This window comes from Phoca vitulina, unplaced genomic scaffold (assembly GCF_004348235.1).
Source record: "Phoca vitulina isolate PV1807 unplaced genomic scaffold, GSC_HSeal_1.0 scaffold4, whole genome shotgun sequence".
In the NCBI taxonomy this organism is placed as follows: Eukaryota; Metazoa; Chordata; class Mammalia; order Carnivora; family Phocidae; genus Phoca; species Phoca vitulina.
This window is the reverse complement of record NW_022589707.1, coordinates 54,484,481-54,500,577: the sequence shown is the minus strand read 5'-3', so window position 1 is coordinate 54,500,577 and position 16,097 is coordinate 54,484,481. Positions and strand designations below refer to the sequence as shown.

The 16,097-nt window shown below is 35.2% G+C and overlaps 1 protein-coding gene across 1 annotated transcript in view; it reads right to left on the bottom strand.

The window, feature by feature from the left end:
- Positions 1 to 16,097, bottom strand: part of VWDE (von Willebrand factor D and EGF domains) — a 78,175-nt gene that overhangs the window by 44,084 nt on the left and 17,994 nt on the right. The window contains 11 exon segments of the mRNA XM_032401316.1: positions 333 to 1,297; positions 1,423 to 1,631; positions 3,756 to 4,026; positions 5,608 to 5,681; positions 5,929 to 6,024; positions 6,026 to 6,147; positions 8,894 to 8,983; positions 8,986 to 9,034; positions 11,155 to 11,247; positions 11,821 to 12,068; positions 12,950 to 13,015. Coding sequence (XP_032257207.1) covers positions 333 to 1,297; positions 1,423 to 1,631; positions 3,756 to 4,026; positions 5,608 to 5,681; positions 5,929 to 6,024; positions 6,026 to 6,147; positions 8,894 to 8,983; positions 8,986 to 9,034; positions 11,155 to 11,247; positions 11,821 to 12,068; positions 12,950 to 13,015 — 2,283 coding nt within the window.

Here is a 16,097-nt window from a genome sequence, read left to right as displayed (position 1 = left end):
TGCATGCAAAGACCCTGAGGTCAAGAGAACTTGGCATTACAAAAACCAGAGTAGGGAGAGTGAAATGAGTGAGGGTTTTAGTTGTAGGGGATGAGTCTGAAGAGATACTGCATGCCTTATAGGCTTATGTTGTGCCTTATAGGCTATCATAGGTACCGCAGCTAAGATGAGATGCTTTGGAAGAATTATTACTGTTATCGATTAATTAATTTGGGTTCTTTTCCCTATGTAATCTGAATAAACCCTGTTAAGATACCGAAGGTAAAAAAGAACAAAGACTTTCCATAATCCAATAGCATACGCAATATCAAAGCTGGAGAGTACTCACTCACTGTGTGAATCACTGCAGTCATAGGAACTGAAGCCCGGGGAGCATGCGCATCCCCATTCCATACACTGCCCATTGCCACTGCATAAATTGGGGCATTTGAGGACCGAGAGAATGTCTTCAATTGACTTGCCGTATTCTTCTGTGTTATATTTCCCCTCTTCCAAAATTCTCTTTTCACATTCATTTTCTAAAAGAGCCACACCGGCTTCTGCCCAGCTAAGATCATCTTTTAGGAGAACATCTTTAATACACATATCTACAGCACTGTCTAGGCTCTTGCCCAGAAAGGCAAGACAGTGTCTTCCAATGCTTGAGTTGGCAAGAGCCTGCTGGCACAGCGCCAAAGTGCCGTGTTCAGTGAGATCAGAGGCTGTGGGCCACGTAGGGACAAACTCCTGGTGGACATCCTCAGTATGGTCCTCAGGGAAGAAATAAGTAAATTCTTCTAGGTCACTATGGCTGAGACTTTGGAAAGCAAACATAGGAAGAAACTCATAAGAGTTTTGCCGTTTCCTTCTGTTTTGTGGATCCCGCCTCATCTCCTGGCTGTGGCTACCATGGTCCTGTGTATGTCTCCCACTGTCCAAAGTTTTCAGTGCCTCTTGTTTTTCATTTCCAGGATGTTTTTGTAAATGTAATTCCAGTTTGGTCAGGTTCACATGCTTTTTTTCTTGAGGAAGGAAGTTCAAATTATTTTCTTCTCCAGATGTATACTCACTTATCCCTCTGATAAGAGCTTCTGAATTAATATACTCAGAGGTGACATCTAGTTCTGGTATCAAGAAAGAGAATTTGACATGTTTGAGATCTTTGCAACCTGAAACAATCTCTTGTTGAGAAGTACTGTCCAGATGATCAGAAGGATATAATGAATTAGTGTCCAACGAGCAGCTACAATAGGATAGTTTTCCAGGTGACAATGGAGAAACTGGCATTGTGTCAAACATGCTTTTCCCTGGCAAAATCCTTCCAGGTGAAAAACAGAAAAGAATGGTAAATTGCACAAGAACATTTTTTCTCTGTCATGTGTTGCAAACATAGAGAGTACTGCGTCACCACTCAATACAATAACAAATGAAAAGAGTTCTTACCTCCATTCATTAATAAAAGCAACACAATTATCAAAAGTTAGATCAATTTTTATCCCATATTTATTATGGAAATCATTTTCTGGGTTTTCATCAAAGGTGCCACAAAGTCCCAAAGTGTTTCTGTAGTCTAGGCTAGGGGCTCTGATTGTTAAACTCATGCCCCATTCACTAAGATCAGCACGGATAAATGCTCCAGAAGAAAACCAGATCTGAAATACAGAAATAAAAGATGCTTAAACAATATTCTATATGGATTAAGAAAAAAACTATTATTTGAGAAGAAACAAATTCCTTTATTTCTTCAATATAAAGAGAGAACAGAATACCGATTTTCTTCAGATTACAATCTTCCTTTTAATGCTGTGTCAAACCAATGGCTTTTGCACTTTGCTGACTTGAAATTTGATCTCCATATTCTTTTATTGCAAAATATTGTTCAAGGCCCTTTCTTTTTAAACTAAGGTGAGGTATTTTATATAATCAAACAGCTATAAATGTTGAAGATTATGTTTACCAAGTAATGTCTCTGGTAATATGGAACTAGACTGCCAAGTAATTAATTTACACAGATAAATATAATTCCAGAGGAATACATATTCCTGTGGCTAATCAACATTCTCATCTTCACGGTAGGCAAATAGAATCAGAAGCCAAATTACAACCAGGGCATACCTGGGGAGTCGGAATGAGAGCAAGGGTTTTGTTGAATTATCTTAATAGCCTGTATCATCTGTGATGCTCCTCACAGGCCTATGGCTGCTCCCAGATCAGGGACTTGAATGTTGAGAAACTCTCCTAAAAATCACTAAAGATACACCACCTATGTTTGTTCCTCTGACTCTTTCCCCTTAAATTTTTTAAATTTAAAATGGCACTTTTTTCTCTTTATAAAAATGGTAAGTGCTTATTCCCGAAAATTATTTTAAAAGCAAGCAAACCTTACATTACTATTCAATCTAAGCTAGTTAATGTTAAGATTTTGGTGCAGATTCTTCTAAAACTGTTCCTATATGTCATTAATATCTTTGCCTGTCAATAAATACAATCGACTCCAAAATTTTCGTGACTAGAAAGTGTTCTATTATGTGACATCACTCTACTTAGGGTTTTGGTTAAACTAAAAGATTCATCATTGATTAATTATAACTTTTCCGTCTTAGAAGGAGAGATGCAATGAACACCATTGGGACTCTGCATATACTTATTTATTATGGTAAATTTTCAGAAGTAAAATTTCTTGAAAAATGACATGGATAGGTTGTGTGCATGCATAATATATATATGTCCTTTGGAAAGACTATAGCTACTATTTCTATTCTTGCCAATATTGTATGAGATATTTAATCCACATTTCTTTGATTACTAATGAGGTTGTGGTTTTCATATTTTTGTTGGTTATTTATGCTTTTGGATATATTTATCAGTTTTCTTTTGTGAATTGCCTGTGTATATTATTTGCTCATTTTAACTGGAGTGCTGATCATTAGTGATGTATAAGAGTGTTTTCTAGGGACACCTGGCTAACTCAGTCAGTAGCGCCATGAGACTCTTGATCTTGGGGTTATGAGTTCAAGATCCACGTTGGCTGTAGAGTTTCTAAAAAAAAAAGATGGGAAGATAGAAAAATATTTTTTAAAAGGAGTGTTTTCTATATTAACTGTATGTTTTATATGTAGAAAATATTTTCTCAATTTTTCATCTGCATTTCGGGTTTTGAGGATGGAACTCAAATATATAACATTATGTTTAAAAATTCTTGTTCACCTCAATATTATAAAAATATTCACCTATATTTTCTACTACTTTCATTTAAATTTGAATCTTATTCACCTGGAATTTACTTTTTTGGAAGATGAAAGGGAGATGACATTATAATATAAATAGTTAGCTTACACACATGAACTATTATTTTAAAATACTAATGATCTCTAATCTCGTCCATGTATCTACCAGGCTATTCCTGAGGCAGAAGCACCTGTGCTTATTTCAAAAACTGGCTAACTACTCCTGAATATTTATTCTTAATTATATATTTCATCTCTGTGTAACATACCATTTATTAGGCACTGTCAAAAATAATTTGTAGGAATAACCCACCAAGTTACCATATTGAAATCTTAAAATAAGGCTGCTTAGATTTGACAAAGTCTCAACTATGTTGTGTCTATTTGTGCGTGCTAAGATCAGTGTTAATCAAGAAGCTATTTTGGGGGAAAAAACTAATGTTAAAAAAATGATAGTTCTTAATAGAGATGAAAAAAAGTTCAGACTTTAATCCAAAATCTGTAGGAAAAAGAGGAAAAATACTTCTAAGTGTAAAAAATCATACATACTGTGACTTTTCTTCCTAAGTAGGATTCACTTATCTTGATATTGCTGGTTACATCTTGGCTCTTTACAGATAAATATGGCTGTGATTCATGTAGCTGACCACTGCACATATCGAAAGTAACTACATCACCTCCTTCTTTGGCAACAAAACCGCAGTTACATGACACAGGATAGTGAAGACTTCCACAGTCCCACTGGCGTACATGGACTTCAAAATCACGTGACATACTCTTATAAAGCACAAATGTTCCGGTCTTGAAATTATCATATACCCTAGGGTTAACAAAAATCAACTGCATTAAGAATTGGTATAAAATACCACAATAATATGTTATAAGCAAAAAATGTGTGTTTATACACATTCAATATATTTTGACGCAAGAATGAAAATCCAAATTTCTAATAGCTTCATATAGGTTTATTTTATTTTTTTAAGATTTACTTATTTGAGAGACAGCATGTGCATGCATGCATGTGAGAATGGGGAGGGGGAGAATCTCAAGCAGACTCCCCGCTGAGTGTGGAGTCCCATGCAAGTAGATCCCACCACCCTGAGATCATGACCTAAGCCCAAATCAAGAGTCCAACGCTTGACCGACTGAGCCACCCAGGCACCCCTGCTTCATATTAGTTTAGAGCACTGAATGAAACAAAATAGTGACAAACACCTAATCTCATTACTTGTTTCTTCCCTTCACCACTTTGGTCAACCCCTGCTGGAGCCTTCTTCTCCCATCCCTGCTATAGTTTTCTTCATAGCACCTAGGTTCCTCAGATACACTATGTATTTTATTTATTAACTGTGCAGATCTCTCTTTACCTATACAGAAGTGAGCTGCATGAGAGCAGGGGATGTTTTATGAAACTGCCATACCTCCAGCATTGAGAACAGGGTTTGTCACTCATTGCACAATTAATTTTGTTGAATTATAACCAACTGAATTAATCCCCACTATGCTTTCTTGAGGTTTTTCCACTAAAACTTCTAAGCTTTTCATTATAACCATAAAGGATTCTTGCATGTGGGATCAATTTCTACAACTTTTCGTTAATTGCTCAAACTTTTAGATTATCATTTGCTATGGAGTTCTATATCTATTTGCTTCTATTGAATAATTTTACTGATGATGATCACATTAAAATTTTTTTAAAAAGAATAAATTATCTTATCTTACATCACGAAGACAATTTTGACTCAACAAAGAGGTGTTCTTATAATTTTCTTTAGGGACATCTTAAAATCATATATTCCCCAGAACAGTATAACTGAGTTTAAATCCTCATATGCAGATATTAATAGCAAGATAGCTTAGATTACTTTTTGATCATTTTGCCCATTTTACTTGCATTCCAGGGGCAGAAATCCAGGTATTCATGATGGCTACAATAGTTTTCCCCTGAGTATCCTTGTCATGAAATAGAAATGCTTAGTTTTTTAAATAATTATAATGTGTTAATCTAATCATCTTGCCTAAACCTTAAGGATTATTGCATTATCATGTGGAAATGCAATATAGTAAGTATCTCTAGAGCAAAGAATTTAACCATTATTAAAAATGACTAAATGATCAAGTTAAAATGACTGTTTGTATTTGTAAGAATCTTCATTTTTCCAAATTCAGCCTCACAACTAATCTGTGTATTTACCAAGGGCCAAATTTTAAGGCAAAAACACTCCACACAAATAAATTAGTATTTTGAAACAAGCCAGTGATACCCATACATGCCTTCCTTTCTAATCTTTCAGTGAACAGGATGACAAAATAATAAAATAGTAAGATGTTTAAAACAAAACAACAGCAAAATCCAAAAGAAACAAAAACTACTAAAAGAAAAAGACTTTCAGGAAATTACCTGCCATCAAATGTAATTATATGTGGGTCAGTAAATGAGTAGCAGTAAGCAGTTGGGACATCCTTTACTTTGATCTTAAAAGCAAAGATATTTTTAGTAAATATTATCATTAGTTGTATTTAGTGATACACAATAAATTGCTTATCAATCTCAATGACTTTTTCATTAATTATTGTTTTTATCATAGTTGAAACTGACTCATTTAAAAATGGAAAAAACTTACTAAACAATTTTGAAATGAAAAGTTTACAAGATGTATTGCTCAAATAAATATATCTTTTTTAAAGCTCCATTGCAAGGTATTTTTTGTAATTTGTCAACCTGGACGCTGTCTGGAATGTAGCTGTTCCACAGGAAATCCTCATGAACTATAGGTTCCACTACAATGTTTGTAACTCTGTCTCCATCTCGAGAAAAAATCTGTCACAGCAGTGTAGTACACAAAAGCACGGCTACACGATCCGTTAGCACACGATGATGTCCGCTGAAGGTCCACATGACAGGAAGACAGTGCCAAATTTAAACCTAGCTGTTCTTTACCTATTTTGTGAAAAAATACATTGAGATTTTTTCTTAAAGGAAATATACCAACCAAAGCATGTAATAACTTGATTAACATGGAACACTGAATTGATTCTTCTTCTTTTCTCTTATTTAAAAAATATGGTTGTAATTTTGTCTAAATAAAAACAAAGCTACTGAACCCTACCCAATCTTTACAAATAATTAATCAACTTTGATATATACATATATATGTACATACACAGTACTATTTTCAATAAGATTATAAATCCATATGTACCTGCATAAAATTCAAAAGCAATATAGAAAATTTATTATGTTTCTGTAAGAAAAATCATGATTCCACCACCAAGAAACATAATTTGATGTTCTTTCTGCCTAAGAATTGTGCCTTGGGTCCAAATATGTCTGTAACATTTCACAGGGTTTGTACTCATGTTCTATCCATTGTTGAGTGATAGCAACGATTGTTGGTATAGATGATTATTGGATCATCATCTTAAAAATAGAAATGTTGGGGCGCCTGGGTGGCTCAGTCGTTAAGCGTCTGCCTTCGGCTCAGGTCATGATCCCAGGGTCCTGAGATCGAGCCCCACATCGGGCTCCCTGCTCCGCGGGAAGCCTGCTTCTCCCTCTCCCACTCCCCCTGCTTGTGTTCCCTCTCTCGCTCTCTCTCTCTCTGTCAAATAAATAAATAAAATCTTTAAAAAAAAAAAATAGAAATGTTAAAATAAATTAAGTAATTCCCCACCAGTAATAAACTTGCTATTGCTTTTTGTCTCCCAAATGTGCCAATATATTCAGAACCTTGAGATGCTCCCTTTCCTATGGAACAAAGAACACAAAATTTAGAAAGAAAATAGTAACAGAAGAGAAAAAAGGAATTTCAGGAATGTAACTAAAGAAAAAGGATAGACTGCTCCAAAAACCGGCAACAAGGGAAGTTTGCTCTCATATCTAATTACTGATTACAAAATGCTTTTAAGATCCAGAAAAAAGCAGCAGTTATTAAAAACTTTCTATCTTCTTTTCTTCCACACAAAGTTTTCAGGTATAAAATTATATTGGTATGACATAGAACACTGCACTAGACTCCAAATTCCTGGAAAAAAAAAAAATTCTTCTTCACGCATTTTTTCCCCTAGAAATACATACTGTTCCTATGCACATAAAAAATAACAAAAACATCTAAACTCTTAGCCAGCTCCCTAAGGTGATCATGGAATATATGTGGCTTAGATATATCCCCTGACATAATTTCCCCTGCCTATGGTGTGAGGGCCAAGTATTGTTCTCTGCAAGCCTGTAAAAAAGCAGCATAGTCATTATAGAAATACACTAGGAGACACCAACTTGTTCTCTATGGAAGTAGATACACTTAAAAAAGATAAGATGAAGCATATCCAGAATGAAATCCAGAAAGTCTTCTCCAGAAAAAAAGGAAATTATTTTTAATTGACAAATAATAGGAACATGTAAACTTCTAAAATGTAGAAATGTATTTCTATTATTATAATGTTTGTCTTGTTGAAAGAATTGAGAGCACACAAATATAAAGTATACTTGCAACGGGAGAAAAATCTTTGCCTAACATGTTTGGAAAATATCAATAACATCATCCTCTTCCCATTCGCCCCCATAAACCGTAGCAACATCTACAAAATAGGCTTTTCGCAGGTCGTCTGAAGTAGAATCATGTCAAACGGTGTGAGAGAGGGTCTAATTGCATATTTCTGAGCTGAATTTCAAAATACAGTGCTGCTCATGGTGCTCCTGAAATCTAAATAGGTAGCAGGGTATCACCTCAGCCTGCTTATTGTCAACTGTCTGGGGACAGCCTCTCCCAATGCCTCTTTCTATTTCCATACCCATCTCTTTTCTGGGTGCAGCATTCATTCCCATCAGACTCTCTTAGCATTTTTATCCTTTCGTTTCTCTGGTTTAATTTGGTGTAATATAGACATGAAGACCTAGATATATTGTATTTGGTGTATTTACCACATAACATTTTATGTCCTATGGTGAAAAGGTATGTAAACAGAGTCTCTCTTAAAAGTTATATTCTAATTTATGTATCTCTTATGTGCTTTGGTCTCTACATCAGGGGGAGAAACAGAACCTAATCAACCCAATGACTGCTATACATGGTTTGTCCTCTCGTATTTCATCGTGTTCTATGGGAGAATTTCATCTTTCTCTATAGGCTGTGACAGTGACATAGATGTAGCCGTGCATCCTACAATCTATATAATTAGTAATTAAATAGAATTTTAAAACAAAAGATCTCAAATACAAGCTTATGTTAGGGAGAGAAGTGTAAAGAATGCATTAGGAGATCCATGTTGCCTAGGTTTGAACTTAATGTTTGCATAATATATCACACCTCCCTAGTTTGGGATATTTGGAAAATCTTCAAGAGCAGTCTGACCCTCCATCTCTGAAAACAAAGCAAAGAAAATAAATAAATAAATATGTGGGAGGAAGAGAACGATGAGGAGGAAGAGCTGCTCATTACTGGGTTGGTTGGTTGGTTGGTTTCAATGAATGCTTCCAGCCCAGGAGGGATAAATGAGAACTGCAACACAGATTGTTTTGACAGTCATAAATATGGCCCAGTAGTATTAATATGACTGAGCCATAAGTTGATATAAACACACAACATAATTACATGTATACAGTCCGTGATTTTTTCTAGAAGAAAAAAAAAAAGCATTGATTATTACCTGAAATCTAATAATAAAATTAAGTGAATTTAGTATATTACCTTGATCAACAGTTTTCAGTTTTAATGAGATTTTGCACTCCTGGCCAAGGTCACTGGATTCAGAACAAATGACAGGAACTGTGCTATCTTCAACTGATATTCTTTCCCATCTTCTCATATAGTGCTTAACTCAGGGTGTAACTGGTAGAAGAAAGCATACAGAGCAGTCGTGTCAAAACAGAATTTATTCCTAAGATAAAATTCTGCAAGGGCATTTTTCTCAACAGCTCATATTTCACTAAATAAGCTGAGAGCAATAACTGAAGCCCTGGAATTTTTTAATTAAACAAGAGCAATTAAAACCAAACCCTTAAAAATGTTAGCAGCATTTGGAGTCGCTGAACTGCTCTGAGCTGAGACATGATCTGGTTCCCCAACACGTTAGGCAGTCTGGTAGGAGTCTGCCTTAGTGATTCTCGTTCTGGGATGGGCACTGGAGATGGAGGAGACAAAGATGCCTATATTCTTCCATTGGTTTGTTAACATTTACTGACTCACCAAGGTAAGAGTGTATTTATTCTTAGGGATTAATATCATCCCTAACGTCAGTTAGAAATCTAAGGGTTTTTTTCCAATTCCTATTTAAATTCTAGTCAGGTAACATACAGTGCAATTCTAGTTTCAGGAGTAGAATTTAGTGATTCATCACTTACATATAACACCCAGTGCTCATCATAAGTTCCCTTCTTAATATCCATCACCCATTTAGCCCATCCCCTGCTCACCTCTCTCTATCAACCCTCAGTTTGTTCTCTATCATGAAGATTCTCTTATGGGGCGCCTGGGCGGCTCAGTCAGTTAAGCATCTGCCTTTGACTCAGGTCATGATCACAGGGTCTTGGGATCGAGTCCCACATCCGGCTCCCTGCTCAGCAGGGAGTCTCCTTCTCCCTCTCCCTCTGCCTGCCTCTCTGCCTACTTGTGTGCTCACTCCCTCTGTCTCAAATAAATAAATAAAATATTTAAAAAAAAAAAAAGAATCTCTTATGGTTTGTTTCCCTCTCTCTCTTCCCCCCCATATGTTCATCTGTTTTGTTTTTTAAATTCCACATATGAATGAAATCATATGGTATTTGCCTTTCTCTGACTTTTTTCGCTTAACATAATACACTCTAGCTCCATCCACGTCGTTGCAAATAGAAATCTACGTATTTTTTAATATATAAATCAAAATACTATTGTCACCTCAAATATCTCAACCTTCATCTTATTTCACAGCCTCTGTTTTCCTCAGTTGGATTACTGAGGACCAAAAATCTAGGACTGGTCCTATCCCAGTTCATAGGCCAATCCTTTTGTGAGGCAGGAAGTTTTTATTCCGTCTCAATTCCTGGCTAGCTCTCAAAACAGATGCTTCTGAGCACCACATTTTTTCCCTGTGAGCCTAATCAGAAACATTTGCTGGGGGCCGACCACTGACCCTGATGTTGTCTGCTGAGTGTTGGCCAATGGAGATCCAAAGGTTCTGTGCTCCGAGGTCTGAGCTCTGCTCTCCCCCCACTGTGATTATGCTGTTCTGACAACATGGTTACTCCTCCCTCCTTTCCCTAGTCCCTGTTGTGTATAAATGGACATTCTCCAGGAACAGGTTCTGTCTTGGTTCTGAGTCCTATTCTCACAATCTATCGATTATCCCATCTTGTCCCTGAACTAGAAATGAGTCCAGGTCAAACTCCAGTGCCGTGGCTGAGACCGCAGACGGTGTGCAGTGCTTGCTTGCCTAGACCTCGTGATACTGCCTCATTCCTTCCAGCACTTCTGGATTCCCTGTCATGCCTGCTCATCTGCTGCAACAGCTCATCTGCTCTTGGATGCCCCGTGCTACCAGCAGTGATCACAGATACTGCCTCATTTAATTAGCTCCCTCTTCACAGTTCATAGAGCCCAGATTTCTGGGTCAATTCTACTCTAGCCAGATCCTTCAGTACCTGACTTAGTCCTGTCTTCCAAAATGTATGATAACTAAATAGCAACACTCTAACTTTTAGCTGCATGACAGAAGGAATTATGGGAATAACAGTTTTATTCTAATTTGAGCTACTTCTGAAAAAAATATGCAAAAATATTCTAATTTTTGTTCATTAACAGGGACCCTCAAACTTCACTGTACATTAGAATTATTTGGGTTACTTTTCAAAAATACAGACTCTTGGATCTCAATATACAGTCTGTGATGAGGTCCTGGAACCAGCATCCATAGATCGCAGTATGGAAAACACAGTGATAGAGAAATAATCTTTCTGATCCATCCCCATGGGTACATACCTTAATGCCTGCAAAAAGTCTTGGCTTTCGGTGGCTAAACTTTGTACATGTGGTTTCTCCAATAAAAAGACGGAAGCACTACAGAATATCTATGAATACAATTAACAAATAATCATTTAGCAATAAAATTATGGAGAAAATATGTGTAAACTATTATAATTAAGTACTTTTGGTACATAGTGCAAACAAGATAATAAGAAACTAAATAATTTTAAAACTTGCTTGAAAACTGAGAAAAATTCCACCATTTAAAAATATTAGCTATTCAAAACCTCAACATAAATTAAAGTGTTGTAGACTCTGTGTTTAAGATATATTCAAAAGTAGATAATAAGTGATATCATCATTAAAAAAAATGAAAACATCTTTCTAGAATAAAAACATATCATTTTAAAACCAGAAAGAGGCATCAAGTTATAAGGGTTCATTGATAATTCAGCAAACTGTAACAGTGGATATTCATATGTAGTCACTAAGATTACTGACTCATCCAATTGTCACTGGAGTTGGTACAATTACATAGGAAAAAATAAAAAGAAAAACAATAGTGCTTTATATTCTGGGGACAAAAGTATTTTTAGGATATGTTATGCTAAAAAAATCATTTTGAAAATTAATACAGTCATGAAAAGGAAAGCAAACCCAATTGTTTGTGAACACACCCTATCTCCGAGTCTGAGATTTATGCCGTCCAGTTGTAAAAGAGAGGATGCCTGAACTGTGGTCTCTTGCTTCAGCTCCTCTTTGATTTCTTGAGAAAAAAGCCTAGACCAAGTTATGAGAAATCCCACTGAGGTGTTTGTAGGGGAAACCTCAAAAGCACACCTACAGAAAAGTCTGGATCCAATCAGCTCCACCACAACTTCTGGCCTTCCTGGGGGTGGTGGTGGCAATGAGGCAGACAGCTGACCTGATGGGAGAAAATGCATCATGTGTAACCGGGTATGTTAAAGAATGGAACTGGCTGATGGGGAAAGCTCACGGGGACTGTAATTCAGGGAGTTATATTAGGAAAAGGAAGATAGCATTTAGAGAAATAATTATTCTCTAGCAATTAGCAAAGTAGCCCGTTCTTATTTTGACCCATAATCAGAGAAATACTGATAGCAGAGACATGTATCAGCTCATCAAGTTTATATTAATGCATGTTGGATGTGTCTACCCTTGAAGAGTCTAGCTCTTGAACATAAAAGTAATTTACCTCCTTTTAAGCAATTTCTGAAAGATTTCCTTTTCTAAAACAGAACAAATAAAATTAAGGTTTTTTACATTATAATTTCTTGCTTAAAAAACAGTCATAATGTAAATTCAAATGACTATTTTACTTTTATCATTTACTCTTATAACTCAACCCATCATTACTCTGGATTGAAAGAGCTGCTCATCACAAGAGTGATTATACTGTTCAGTGAAATACATCAAGTGGTAAAAAATAACCTTTTTTCATTTTTCTCATGTTAAAAATGTTTGAAGTTTTTTCTAGAAATTTAGGAAGATTTTGCAATTTTTATCTCTGGTCATTTGCAAGATTAAATTTGGGGATCTAAAATGTTTTGACTTGGGGTGTCTGGGTGGCTCAGTCAGTTAAGTGTCTGCCAGTGTCCTGGGATCCAGTCCTGCATCGGGCTCCCTCTATCCCTCACCCTGCTCTCGTGTGTGTGTGTGCTCTGTCACTCGCTCTCTCTCTCTCAAATAGTATAATTAACATCTAAAGTAAGTTACAGAACATAAAAACCCACTGAAATTGTTAGTTTATAAATACATTATTAAAAAATAAAATGTGGTACTTACGAACACAGTGACCTCCAATTTCAATTTCATCAGGGTGACATGGGTGTAATTTTGCATCAGAAACAGCTGCAAAAGGTTAAGGTTTGTATACTTATTCAATTGAGCATAAAGATATAAATACATAAGTATCTGAAATGACAATTCTTTGAAGAAGTATGTTTTAATACAGACTTAGACTTAATAGTTCTATTTTTTTAATGATAAATTGTTTCCCTTTTCAGGATGAGATCAAATGGAGATAATTTGGAATCATATTTTAAAACAACCACAGCTTTCATATCTTGTTTTCTAAATTTTAGTCTACATTATTAAATAACGAAACTATAATTTCCATAAATTTATACAACAGTTGGTTTGAACCACTTCCTTGGAACTTGCCTCCCCTCTAACCATGTGCAGGATTACAGAAATGAGTCAACAGCTGTCATGGTAATAACTATAACCCCATGCCAAACTCAGTTAATTGGAACAAGGGTAACTACCTAAACAAAGACCGGCTCATCACATTACTTCTTGGAAGAATTTAGAATTTGAACTGAGAGACAGGAGTTGAAAGCTGAGTCAAGTCACTGAAGAAGCTCTACTGGAATGTCTATAGACTCCTACTGCCAACATCATGGGAGCCACTCTATTGCCCTACCTTCTGAGCTTCCTATTTAACGCTTCCTCGGATTCAATGACAGATCCTAAAATCTTTACAGTTCATCATTTTTAAACATTTTTACTTGTTTTCTGTTATTTGCAATTCAAACTAGTATTCATTGTGAGTTACTTTTTTATTTGTATTTTGATCATTTTATTTGCATATAGAAATCCAATTTGTTGAAACTACTGTCCTTTTCCTAAAGAACTGACTGTGTTCCTGTGTTGAGATCAGTTAACTATGTGTGTTGATTTATTTCTGGACTCTCTATTCTTTTCCACCAATCTATATGTCTAACTTGATGCAAATATAACACTCCGTAGATTACTGTAACTTTAGAATAAGTCTAAAAGTTGGTATAAATTGTCCAATATTCTTTTCCTTATCAACATAGTTTTGGGTATTGTAGGTATTTTGTACTTCCACGTAAGTTTTAGGATTAATTTTTCAATGTCCACAACAAAACTTGCTGAGGTATTGATTAGGATTGTTTTAGAGCTATAAACTATTCTGAGAATTGATTTCTTAACATTGAATCTTTGTTCCATAAACATAATTTCTCTCTCCATTATTTTAAGTTTTCCAATTTCTCTTAGCAAAGTTTTACCATTTATAGGTCTTGTACATCTTTCTCCACATTTATTCCTATTATATACTTGGTACTATCATTAGTATTTTTAGATGAAATTTTTGCTAGTATATAAAGAAATACAAATGACTTTTATATGTTGATCTTTTTTTTCAGTATCACTGCTTGCAAGCTCCAGTGGCTTTTTTGTAGAGTTCCATTGGATTTCTAAATAGACGATATCATCTGTATTTATATTCATGAGGATATTGTTTCATAGTTCTCTTGTAATATCTGTATCTGCTTTTAGTGTCAGAGTAATGCGGGCCCTCCAGAAGTTTTGTAGTTCCTACTACTCATTTTTCTGGAAAAGTTATGTAAAATTGGTATTATTTTCTCCTTTATTATTTGGAAGAATTCCCAAACCATCTGGGCCAGGGTTTTTCATCTGTTTTGTCTGTAGGATAGATTTTTAACTAGAAATACTATTTGTTTAATCAGTATAGAGCCACTGAAATTTTTCAGTGAGCTCTAGTTATCTGTGTATTTCAAGAAATTTGTCTACTTCATTTAAGTTGTCAAATGTATCGGGAGTTATTCATAATAATTCTTTATTCTTTTAATATCTGTAGAGTCTGTATTTGTATTACCTCTCTTGTTCCTGATATTGGAAATTTCTGTCTTATTTTTGTACTGATTGAATTGGCTAGAGAATTATTAATTTTACTGAATTTCTCAGAGAACTAGCTTTTGATTTTCTTAAGTTTTTTGTTATGTGTATTGTTTCATTTTCACTCTATTATTTCCTTTCTGCTTACTTTGGGTCTCATTTGTCGTGCTGCTTCTAGTTTCTTAATGTATAAGCTGAGGTTTTTTATTTGTAAACTTTCTTGTTTTCACAGTATATTTAGTGGGTTTTTCTTTTTACTAACATCAAACTTTGTCTAATATTCTAATTTCCTTAATTTAGGGCCAAGAATGTAATCTATCTTGGTAAATGTTAGCTGTGCACTTGTAAAGAATGAGGGTTGTTAATCATTTGTGGAATCTTCTCTAAATGTCATTTAGATTAAGTTGGTTGAGATTTTCTAGTCTCCATTTTTTGTTTTTGTTTCTATTGTGCTCAATTATCTACTGATGGGTGTTAATCTCCAACATGAACTATATATTTGTCTATTTCTTATTGAAGTCCTCTACATTTTGCTTCATGTATTTTGAATTCCATTATTAGGTACTTAAGTCTTTAGAACTGTTTTGTCCTGTTTTTCAGTTGACCCTTTTATCTTTAGAAAATGACCCTTGTATTTCTAGGTAATATTCTTTGCTCAGTAATTTACTTTGTCTAATATTAATATTGCCACTCTAGATTTCTTATGATTTATGGTACTTAAGTAGATCTTTTTTCTATCCTTATATTTTCAACCTCATTTTTCTTTATATTTAAAATGGGCTTTTCTGGGCAGCCTGTAGTTGGGTGTTGCTTTTATTATCCAATCTGAAAATTTCTGACTTTCAATTGGGGTGTTTAGACCCTATATATTTTTTAAGATTTTATTTATTTATTTGTCAGAGAAAGAGAGCACAAGCAGGGGGAGTGGCAGGCAGAGGATCTAACTACCTTGCTAAGTAGAAATATGGAAAATGTGAAAAATATTTTTCCAATGAATTCTTTATTTTTTAAGATTTTATTTGTCAGAGAGAGAGAGCATAAGCAGTGGGAGTGGCAGGCAGAGGGAGAAGCAGACTCCCTGCTGAGCAAGGAGCCTGATGTAGGTCTCGATCCCAGTACCCTGGGATCATGACCTGAGCCAAAGGCAGACACTTAACTGCTGAGCCACCCAGGCGTCCCCCAGTGATTTCTTCTTAATAAATAACATATATAAACCTTTTTGTTTGAATGGCATTGATTATAAGTATAATCTTGAATTAATGTTTCT